The sequence below is a fragment of the Vombatus ursinus genome, unplaced genomic scaffold, assembly GCF_900497805.2.
Source record: "Vombatus ursinus unplaced genomic scaffold, bare-nosed wombat genome assembly UNPS02011916.1, whole genome shotgun sequence".
NCBI lineage: Eukaryota > Metazoa > Chordata > Mammalia > Diprotodontia > Vombatidae > Vombatus > Vombatus ursinus.
The window spans coordinates 2,963,608-2,975,958 of NW_020951694.1; the positions used below are offsets into that span (position 1 = coordinate 2,963,608).

The window sequence follows — 12,351 nt, forward strand, 5'->3', positions numbered from 1 at the left end:
TTCCTGCTGTCCCATGTTGGGTGGTAGAAGTAGTGAAGGACAAGGACAGGGGTAGACTACCAACCTTCTGTCTCCAGAGGATGGGAGGTAATTTGCTTTGAGAAATGGGTGTTAACAGTGTTTGCAGCTTAATACATTTTCCTAATACAGCTACCCCTCACATTTCTATCTTAAGTAAATTATCCTCTTTTCACTATCAAGTTGTACTGTGATTAGTGTTGACTGGTCTGTGAGAATTCACAGAGGGACAAATGAGAGCTCAGAGAATTAAATAGAGAACATATGAAACCAACCTTGGTACATTGTAGAAATTGTTTTTTGTGTTTTTGGTTTTTTGTTCTTCTGGTTAGGCAATGGGGTTAAGTGACTTGCCCAGGGTCACACAGCTAGTAGAAATGGTTACATTCATTTAGATGACCACTATTAAAGGGTAATCCATTACCTTTTGAGATGTTCATTTCTTCTTTCAGACAGCTTCAATTCTTTGCCTGTTGTCCTTACATAAAGCCTAAATCTACCTCTCTGTAACTTCCATCTATTCCTCCTGGTTCTTCTCTGGGTGCTTACTTTCCTAATAAGCAGCCCTACTTCCTTCAGCCTACCTTCACATGGACTTTGAGTTGAACTAAATGAATAAACAGATTCTTAGATGGTATAATGATCATTGATACCCATAATGGGAAAGGAATAAGGAATAAGCATTTATTTAGAGCCTATTATGTACCAGGCGCTGTGCTAGGCACTTTTTTTTTTAAATAAACATCTTATTTGATGTTCAAAACAACCCTGTAAGGTAGGTGCTATCATTGGCCCCATTGCAAACAGAAGTTAAGTGGTTTGCCCAGGATCACAAAGCTAGTAAGTGTCTTGAGATTGGATTTGAACTCAGATCTTCCTGATTTCAAGTTGTGTTGCTCTGTTCATGCACCAAGTCTCCCACTGTATCCAGGACCATCGCCAGTCGTCCTGACCTATGTCTCGCCACTGGGCTCCAATGACTGGAGGAGAGAGTGAGGCTAATGATTTTGCACAGCCCTGCCTTGCTTAAATCCAATTCATTTGTAAGTCAAGACATCACCCTCCTGATGTCATTGATCCTCTTCAAGAACAGACAAACAACCCCAGGCTGCTTCATAATGGAGTGTGATTGTCTCTATGGTATTAAAGTTAAATAGGATCCCATACTTCAGATCTACCTAACTCATATAAGGCTTTGGGGAGGAAGTGAGACCTAACGCTGGACTAGAATAATGAAGGAAGAGTAATCTAGTATTTGTGGGATGAACATTTTTTTTCTGAATAGAACTATGATAACAGATAAAACCTGAGGTTGGGAAAATAACAGTGATTAGACAAATGAATGGCCATAAACTAAAATAATTGACCTTAAATTAAAATATTAACCAAAGAGGGAACTTGCCCAAAATCACAAATATAGTAAGTCATAAGATTGGGATTCAAACTTAGGTACTATGACTTCAAGTTCAACAATCTTCCTACTGTACTACACTGCCTCTCACACAATTTGATCATATTTAGAGCAATAACAATATTACTCATATTGAAAATATGTAACTATAACAAAACATCCTTTTAAGGTAAACTGAGTTGATGAAGCTTGCAAGTTGAAGGAAAAGCTAAAAGAAAAAAAGATATTTAATGTCATTAATATTCAGTGCTGGTTTTTTTTATGTCTCTATGGTATTTAAAATGTGTTTTGCATGCTTTGCCAAATCTTTTATAGATAGTAGATTTTAAAGTGTCACAACACCTGGTACACAGCATGGCAGTTGCCAGCCTTTTACTGTAAACCAGTCATGAAAACTAGATTATGGCAGGTTGATGGCTTCTCAGAATAAACTGGATGCACCGAGATTCAGAAGTATGTTCTATGTTAACTTGAAGGCCCTGAATAAGATTGAAATAAGGCAAGATAAATCTTAACATCACTAAACAGAAGACGACTCCTATTTCTTCAGCAGGTAAGTTGCGTTCAGGTGATCAAGGTCCAACACACCATCAGTCCCTAGGATATTACTTCCTGACTTGCAGCAGTGGTCTCCAAAGTGGAGGCAGTGGTCTTACCCCAAGAAGATGCAAACAACTAATCTGGGGGGAGGAAACTGGGTCACTTCCCACTCTCTCTTTCCTCCCACTTCCTTCTGCATGGAAACTACCAATCTTCAGTTTTTGAACTGAGCAGATACCATTGGGAGAATTCCCACCCATCCTCCCTAGTGTACCCAACCCCTATCCCCCTACCCCATGTCATTTCATGACTTCAGCAAAGGCCCCTTAGATGGTGGATTCTGTGTTCTGGGGGAGCAACTGATGAGCAAAAATCTCACTTCTCTGCTTTTTAAATTCTGAGTGGGTCAGAGAAAGTTGCACAGGATGAGTAGACACCAATACATTATGGCAAATTACAAAAATCCTTACATGACCTTCCCCCCCCCCAAATCCTTTCTTTTTCTAAATTTCCTATGACAAATAAGGATACTACCATCCTTCCAGTCATTCAGGTTCACAACCTCAGTGTCATCTTTGACTCCTTACATTTTCACATCCATTGCCAAATCTTGTTTCTACCTCCACATCTCTCCCATCTGTCCCCTTCTCTCTACTCACTGCCATGACTCTAGTTCAGGCCTTCATCATCCCTTACCTGGACTATGCAGTAGCCTCCTAATTGTCTCCCTATCTCATTCTTCTCCTGTTTCCAACTCATCCTCCACACTGCTGCCAAAGTGATTTTTGTAAAGCTCAGGTCTGACCATGTCATTTCCCTATTCCTAGAAACTCCAGTGAAATCAAATATTATTTTGGTCTTATCTCATCCTTATGGTATAAATAATTATCAACACAGTAGTACATATACACAATCTATAAGCATTATAAGTAATTATATACATATTCAAGATGCATGCTCAAATTTTTTTTACTGATAAGGGTGTACAATCAAAAATGATTAGAAACCATTAACTTAGAGGAGGGGCAAGTTACTTCTGAGGCATGAAAAACCATGTGCCTCTCCCCCTGATTTCCTGAGATTTAAAGTAGATGATGTCACATTGGAGAGTAATGTCATTTGCTAGAGAATAATCACATATACAAGATTTATACATAGCTATATTCATAACTGAGATTTTTTTCCCCATCTTAGGATTGTTGTATATTGGAAGTTTATTCCTTTCTTCCCTTTAGAATCTGAGTTAACCTTCATATCCCAAGGGAATTCCCAAAGGAAAAACCTATGAGCACCTCCATCGGAGGGTCATCAGATTCATCTCCATCAGATGCATGATTCCAACTTTTCTTCAGGTCCATGAAGGGAGAAATATTCTGGGGAAAAAGCAAACCATCTCTATCAGTTCCCTGTCCTCAGCTTACTACATCAGAGACTGCAGGGAATTTCCCTTTGGGCAAGTCTGAGACTCTCTCTCTCTTAGTTGTAATGAGTTATCTTGCTCCCAAAGGGAGGGCTCATTTACTCTGTATTATCTGGTATGTATTTTCCTCTATATATTTTATTTCTGCTATTGACTTGGATAAATGGATTTATTTGCTGTTTGTTATGTGTGTTCAACTGAATCTGGTAGTGAGGGAGTCAAACCTTGAATATAAATCTTGGGGTCTTCCTTCCTCATTAAGAAATAATGATTGAGGGGCAGCTAGGTGGCACAGTGGATAGAGCACCAGCCCTGAAGTCAGGAGGACCTGAGTTCAAATACAGCCTCAGACCAAACACTTGACACTTACTAGCTGTATGACCCTGGGCAAGTCACTTAACCCCAATTGCCTAAAACAAAACAAACAAAAAAAAAACAAAAAAAGAAAGAAAAAATGATTGAGAACTGGAGAAAGCAATCAAGCTTCCTCATTTTACAACATCTTGAACTCACATAAAAAGCTTTCATTCATGTTAATGCATTTCATATCCCTAATATAATACATCAAATGTGCCATCTTGGTCCCAGGCTTTCGTGATTGCTGCCTTAGACCAAGGCCATCTGATCTATCACTGAATGGGAATCTCCTTCTCTTCTTACCTTCCCTATATTCCTCAGGGATTAATCTTTCAGCTCAACAGTACCTTTGCTACCATGAAGGGTAGGACAAATCTACTGCCCTATAGCTCTATAGTATATCCTTGGGCTTCTGACTTGTAGACAGGGTAGGCAATAACTCTTTTCCATGCTCCCATAATTATGTCCATCTGTGTCAGTACTAGCCCTTTTGTGTTCTTCCCCATTTGCTTTACCCTTCCACTGTGCCCTTTGGAATCCTTCTACTGTAAACAAGCTATCCTTCAAACTGTTAGTAAACGTGTGTCCTCCCCTCCAGCAAATGCTTTGTATATATTTCCATTTTCCTTACGTAGGCATGTTTTCTTCCCCAATAGACAGTCATAATCTCCTTGAAGACAAGGATTTTTTTTTTTCTTTCTGTCTTTGTATCTCTAGCACCTAGTATTGTGCTTAGCACAAAATAGTTATTTAATGAATGTTTGCTGATTGAATAATATGAAAAGTTTCAAGAGAAAGCTGGAATTGTGACCCAGAGGTTGCTCATGGTCCAATGAAGGTGCCCAGTGGACTCTGCCATCCTTAGCTTGTCATCTTACTTTTCTGAGACTCAGTTTCTTCATCTTTAAGATAAGATAACCCTTGTACTCATGTGGCTGTAGAGAGGCTCAAATGAGATACACAAAGCACTTTGTAACCAGTAATTTTGTTGTTCATTTGTTTCAGTTGTGTCCAACTCTTTGTGACCCCATTTGGGGTTTTCTTTGCAAAGACAATGGAGTGGCTTGCCCTGAGAAAATTGAGGCAAACAGGGTAAACATAGCTAGTGTCTGAGGCTGGATTTGAGCCCAGGTCTTCCTGATTCCAGGGCCGGCACTCTATTCACTGAGCTACCTAGCTGTACTTGGAGGAGATAGATGCAAAATGACTTACTAGAAAGTATCTGAAGAAGGATTTGAACCTAGATCTCTTTGACTTCAAGTCTTACACTCTACCCCCTACTCCACATTGCCCTTTGGAAGACATATTATTCATAGTACATGCCAACATTCGAAATTACAGGCTACACTTAATCTATACAACAAATCCCATTTAAGGACAATGACTGTGCAACCACAAAGCATTCACAAATTCTAGTCAATGGCCCACAATCACACCACATTTTATTAATATAACCAAATAGGTATAACTAAATAATGTGTAGTAACCCACGTAAATGGACTTGCCCTATGAACAAATGACATTCAATCTCCCCATTGCTTCAGATAGTTCTCTAAGCTTATTAAATATTCGCTGAATTTAATTGAGCACATTCCTGATACTTGATGTCTGAACAATAGTGATGCCAATGCAGCTGAGTATGGAAGGGACCAGGCTAGCATGCTGCCACCAATAAACACATGCACATAAATACAAAGATTTTCCATGAGATAAATTGTCGTTTTCTAAGACTTTATGCTTGTTTCTCCTCCAAAGGATTACTAGACCTACTATGGGCCAATTTCCAATACCCTTTGACTGGGGCTCTGACCACACTTTCATAACTCCTTCTGGATTTGCTGATACCGGTAAATTCTATGGTTTGACCACGACATAGCATTCTCATTACTTGCTGTATCACAGCTTAGGCCATGCACTTTCTCCACCCACTATCTTCTCTCCCTCTATAGGCACCCCATAGTGGGTGAGGACTGAACAATTCTTTCATACACCTATTGCCTTTGAAGCTTTATCTTTTTTAATGTAAAATATGATTTTTACTTTTAAATTTATTTTCAATGAACAAAAACCTATTTTCTCTCCTTCCCCAACTCCCCCACATTTAAAAAAATCTTTTTAACAGATATATATAATCAAGCAAAGCAAATTCCCACATTGTCCAAGGCCAAAGCAATATATGTCTCAATCTGCACCTGCATCCATCCCTTCTCTGTTAGGAGGTGGGTGCCATCTTCTCTTTACGAAATCCTAAGGTAGCTACTCCCCTATCTTTGGGAGATGTATACATAGAAGAGAATATATTAGAACAGCATACTTAACAGGAATATTCAAAAGGGACAAGGGCTACAGAGCTCTCTTTCCTCTCCAGGAAGGCACATTCATTGTGTTAGGTTAAATTTTACTTGAACATTTCTTTTTCCTTAACCTATATATTTTAACACTTTTATCTGGGCATAAGATCCAATTTGAAAATCAGGTTTAAACTATTTAGCATTGTCACTTACCTTCTTCTCATGTTGGGTGCCAGATACCTCTTCCCTGGACAAAGAGGACAGGGAACACCATTAGAATATTTATAGTACTTTTAATAGATTATGAAATACTGAGAAGAGGAAAACCAAATTATTTTATCAAACCCCCATAGCATGCAGAGCTCAACAATACAAACATGTCCTTTCAGAGTCCTGCTTGGAATTGTTCATTGGGAAGATGCTTGACAATACACAATGGTGAAAAAGGCATAATTTGCATCATATCCCTTTTTGTATCCCCTCAATATATGTTCGGAAGCTTTTCCCTTATATTTTTGTGTGACAGGAACTACTTACCATTCAGTGACAGCTGATGCTTTTATGGCCCCTACTATGGTTCTTGAGCTGAATCTCACCAAGTTGTGTGTTAAAATGATAGGTTTATTCTCTTTCTCCTGGTAAGATGACAATTACATCATTGAAAATGACTTATTGTAAGCATTTTAAAAGAAACAAAGCTATCTCTAGACTGAGGCTATGTGCACATGCACAATTAATTTGACTGAATTCAGTTTCAAAAGCAAAAAAATTTATTTTTTTTAAATGAGAGGGAGGTGTCTGCCTGGTGCTAAATAACTGTTTTGATTCATTAAACTTTTTAAAAAATTTGGTCAAAAATGAGTTAGATGCAGCCTGAGATGGCTAACCTTTATATAGAGATTGACAGTTTGCAAGGAAATTTCCTCAAAATGATGCTATGAAATAGGCAAGGCAAGCATTAATCTTCTCTCTGGATCTTAGTTTCCTCATCTTTGAAATGGGCATAATAATGTTTTCACACTTCCTACCCTCAAAAGGTGTCATAAGGAAAGCACTTCATAACCCTTAGCTAATGTGCTACATAAAAGTGAATTCTTAGTCCCTAGTCCAGGATCTTGGAGCACAAGGTTCTGGGCTGTTTTTTCATAGGTCACAGGAACACTAGAGGCAGGTCATGTACCTAAGGCATGGATGACCAATAGAATGATCATTATTCTGGAATTTACAAGGAGAAAATAAAATGGTTCATAAGATAAGACTAAGACAAACTGGAACTGAAACTTTTTGTACCTGAGACATTTTGTAGTCTGTGGGGAAGCAGGGTAATAATTATACCTGGAGTACAGCACCTAGTGGGAAAAATATATTCCAGAACACCATGAGGTTTCAAAGCTGTCTGAAAGTGAAGGAAGCCACACCAGATAAAGTTGCCCCTATGGGGATAGTTGTGGCTGGGGAAAGAGTATGCCCTTGGTCAATGCTGTTGGCAATGCAATATCTTCCAAGATGGGCCAAAGTTCCTGTGATCAAACCCGAATTATTAGAATATGCAATCTTCTATCCTCCTCAATTCATGCTCCTTTATCCTACTTTACTTTTACTGCCTTTAGACACCAGAAACTGAAGAGCAACTAATATATTCTTCCTTACCTCATCCTACTCTTCTAGTTTAAAAAGTAATTTAAAGATTAAGAGATACTGGATTTTAAGTATTTAAAGATTCTCACTTACCTTCTTGACTCGAACTGCTCCCATCTCTTCCTCCCTATAGAAATAAAAGAAAGATTTTTTTAAACACACAAAAGCATCCATATACACATACACATATTTATATACACACATGTGTATATGATATGTATGTATATGTTATGTGTGTTATATATACATAGATATATGAAAATTGATGTCAAGTCAAAAGCTGAAGTGAATAAGCCTTTGAGATAGAGGCTAGCTCAAGGAAGGGCAACTTGGGGTAGGGATGATGCCAAGAGGCAGTGGCGTATTATAGAGAAAAAACTGGATTTATAGTGGAGAGCCCAGGGCTTGTATTCAAATCCTGATTGCACTACTTACTACATGCATCGAGACAAGTCATTTAATCACTTCAGGTCTCGATGTCTTCATCTATAAAAGAGGGAGGGGAGGGAAGGTGATTTTAGTGTTTCTTCCAGCTCTAAACCTTATCATCCTATCTCACAGGATAACAGAACTGGATGAGACCTTAGAGACATTTAGTCCATCTTCCTTATTTTCTTCTCTACTTCTCTGCCAAATGGACTATGAAGGAAACACAGGACCAGTGACACCAGAAAGCAAGTGGTATAACATGCCCTGTGGGAAAATGTTCTTCCATTTGACCTCTTAGATAGACAAAGTCAGAATTAAATAAAAACCATTGGATCAGACAAAGATCTCACCCCAGTGGGCATGGAGAGATGGGATTTATCTTACTGTATCTTTATGATAGGCCCAGATAGGAATTTCTGCAATATCCAAAGACTGGCTCATTTGACTATAAGAGGTTTTTGAGTTTAGGAGACTTATGGGCAAAATGAACTGATTGTATTTCCTCAGTTTCTAGATACATATGGAATAGTTAGGGATAAGAAGCTACTTGGTAGATGTGCCGATAGAGTGGATGCGGTAGACAGGAAGATGAAGACTATATAGTGTGTAACTCACGGTCCCATTGCCAAAATCCTCAGCTCACACAGACCAGGTTTGATTTTAGGGGCTTCTCAACGATAAAATTTTAGGCTTATAACATCACCCAAAATTTCCCCTGAGAAAATCAGAATTTTACTTAAGTCTAAAGGGGCCCTTAACACCTATGCAAACATTCAGGATAACAAAACATTAAACATAGAACTGATTTTGTTTAACCCAATAAAATAAGGCAGAGAGGGCTCACACCTAAGCCCAATATACAGCCAAGAAAACTCCCTATCCCTTATCACTGGGTTTCTTCCTTCCCAGGAGACCCATGTAGGCCTCCAGAATTTTGGTATAGAATCCTAGGGTACACACACACACACACACATACACACAAACTCACACTCTCACACACACACAAGTCAGAGCTGTTCTTCCACCTCTGATGGGCTTCAATCAATCATATCCTTCCAAATTACAGTACTAACTTAGGTGGGGCCCTTTTGCATAGGCAAGGATCTCAGGGTTATTAAAGAATCAAATAATTCTATAGTCCCTATAACTCAAAATACCAGCAAAGGAATAAGCCTGATTTGTTCTTCAAAAATAGTGCTCCATGACATGCCAATTCTTCTTCCTTTGCATCTGTTTGTTATAAGCTTCTTCCCTCTTTCCTTATTTCCAATTCTCCATCTTATACTAGTTCTTCCCCTACAAGAAGCACTACATGGTTCCTTGTAGAGGCAACATAAATGCAAAGACCTTTCTCCAAGGAACTGAGTCCAAATGTGTGAAGACCTTCTCTGTATTTCTGTTGGACCTCTATCTCTATGTAGTCCTTCTTTCAAAGATCGAGGTGTATTAACTAAAAATGAACTTGAGTTTAGGGCCAGAACAAAGACCTTGTCAGTTGGGCAATGAGTACTCAGTCTAAGGTAGATTTACATCACATCTGGAGAATATAGATTTTGCCAAGGAGACACAAGGTGGAGAAGAAATTTACCTCATTAGAGATATGATCAAGAACTTGTAGGCTACCCTCAGGTGAGAATCAGAAACAATGGAAGTCTGGTTGGAGTGATATATTAGTAATCCTGAAATATGAAAATAATCAGGGGAAGCACTCCAGCATATACAGGTGAATGATGTGTCAAAAGACAAAGAATTACACAAGATGAAAATTTGGGAAGAGGTTATGATATGAACTAGTAGAGAATGCCTCCACACAAGATTGAGGTCACAAATCCATAGCATTAAAATTTATTGCAACTATCTGGGCACCCAGAGCATCTCAATACATTTCATTTCATTGAAGCAGTAAATGGGGCACACAAATATATACAAACTTTCTCAGAATCAGGAACAAGGAAAACAGTGGTAGAGTGACTGGTACTCTGGGGAAACATCTACACATCAGGGGGAAAAAGATGAAAAGTGGGACAACTGATAGAATCAGGAGGCTGTTTTAAGTACCACCAAATGAGTTGTTTGATCAATCACTGGTTCTTTAATCAATCTAAGCACCTTGGTTTGTGCTGCGGATAGAACAATTTCTATCCAGAGCTATAGCCTCTGAAGACAGGGTAGAAATTCTGTACTATAAGCGAAGTAGCAGCAGGCAGTGGTGAAACCTTGGAGCAGTAGGCATAGATGATGTGACGGATGTCCAGGAGAGCCATGACTCTAGGCTCCAAAGTAAGCCCACACTATACCTTCTCCATCCCCATCTCCACAGCCTCTATTGGTCCAATATTTTTAAAACGATTTTTATTGAAAACTTTTGCTTTTCCTCTATTTCTGAGTATATCCTTCCTCTCTCAATATACAACACTTAGCACACAAGCACAAACACCTAGATTCTAGAAATCATTACAATTTCAACTCTTCCCCCCAAACATGCTGATGCTATACACTTGAGAGACGGCAATGAATTCAAGGGTTGATGCCTTGTTTCTAATGGAAACTGGTACTTAATAAAGCAATCCTGACCAAATCTAAGATTAGGTGGGACTCTCTGTGGCCATACACAATCCCAGGCTGTCTATTCTATTTGATCAGCCATCCATCCACTCACACTGCCAGTCACTCCACTTTCAGTTTCTTTATTACAGACTTCCATTCAAAGAGCCATAAAACCACAGAATGTTAGAGATTGAAGGACCCTAAGAGATCATGTGATTTAACCCTGCCATTTTACAGAATAGGAAAATGAGTCTGAGAGGGATGTAGTGACAAGCGAAGACTAGAACCTAAGGATAAACTCAGTGATTTTAGACTTTGAAGGAACCTCAGATACCATCTTGCCAAACTCCCACACGAAACAGGAATACCTACTCTATGTCTTCCCCAACCAGCGGTCGTCCAGCTTTTGCTTGAGAGAGTCTAGGGACAGATATCATTGTGCCTCAAGGCAGATCATTCTGTGGTTACATGGCTCTAATTGTTAGGAAACTTTTCCTTATGTCAAGCTGTAATATGCCTTCCTATATCTTCTACCCATTGTTCAAAGTTTTGCCATACAAGATCAAGCAGAATAAGTCTGCTACCCCTTCTACATGTCAGGGCTCCAAGAACATGAAGTCAGCTTTCATGATTTCTCCTAAATCTACTCTTCTTGGGAATAAATATTGACAATTCTTTCAAATGACCCTTGTATGGTGGTGGTTGTGAGTCCCTTCAGCATCCTGGTCACCCATCCCTGGATAGGTAACTGTTTATCAAGTGACCTTTCTAAAATGTTTACTCATAAGTAAACACAACACTTTAGATATGCTCAATGTCAAACATACAAATGAAAAGTTATCCAGTTATATGTCTGCCCTAAAGACTATATAAGTGGGGAGGCAGTTAAGTGATCACCTAGCCACTTTTGTTGAGTTCATAACACCAGTAAAAGTAAAATGACCACATTTACAATATGAATCTCTTCCCATCCTTTTGTGCTAAATAACAAATGTCAGCTGTTTTATATATTTAACATATCATAGTGGAAAGAGCCCTGAACTTGAAGTCAAAAGATCTGGCTCCCATATTTTTTAGCTATGTGAACTTTGGGAAGTTGTTTGACCTTGCTAAGCCTCAATTTCCTCACTTATAGCAATAATTCTTGATGCTTGGATAATAATTAACTAAAAAACATGGGGAGAATTGTATAGTCATTTGATGAATAATGGGATTAGAATACATCTCATATCATATGATATAATTTCATGTATATTAATATAAAAATCATATATTTAAAAAATTGATGAATATATCTCATAATTGTGGAGTGCAAGGAAATCTATTTATTGGACAAATAGAAGAAATTATGGGTACCAAAATATGTAGATTTGATTAAGTATGGAGAGACCAGAGCTTTTGTGCTGACAAAATACAGCACAAAAAGGCAGTGAGCAACAAAAAACAATGACTTTGCTATTGGAGGAAGCAATAAAAAGTTTGCCAGCCCTTTTGAGGCTTCTCCATCTAGTTGAGGGCCAGTGATCTGCATAAAACAAGAGGACATGATGAGGAGGAGGGTGGGCTTTGGAAGCAATCTTTCACAACAGCCTAAACCAGCTCCTTTGTGTCTGCTAAAGTGAAGCCCTAGAAATATTTGCTGGGACAACAGATGGTCAGGGAGACGGGGCTGAAAGGATGAGGATATAGTCTAATAAGAA

The 12,351-nt window shown here is 38.7% G+C and overlaps 1 protein-coding gene across 1 annotated transcript in view; it reads right to left on the minus strand.

Annotated features, from left to right (window-relative positions):
- Positions 1–2,922: 2,922 nt before the first annotated feature.
- Positions 2,923–12,351, minus strand: part of LOC114039451 — a 42,998-nt gene continuing 33,569 nt past the window's right edge. Inside the window, exons 10-13 of the mRNA XM_027857219.1 lie at positions 7,769–7,802; positions 6,575–6,672; positions 6,251–6,284; positions 2,923–3,342 (exon numbers count right to left, since the gene is read on the minus strand). Of these exons, the coding sequence (XP_027713020.1) occupies positions 3,220–3,342; positions 6,251–6,284; positions 6,575–6,672; positions 7,769–7,802 (289 nt within the window). The 3' untranslated portion in view covers positions 2,923–3,219. The remainder of the gene's footprint in view (positions 3,343–6,250; positions 6,285–6,574; positions 6,673–7,768; positions 7,803–12,351) is intronic.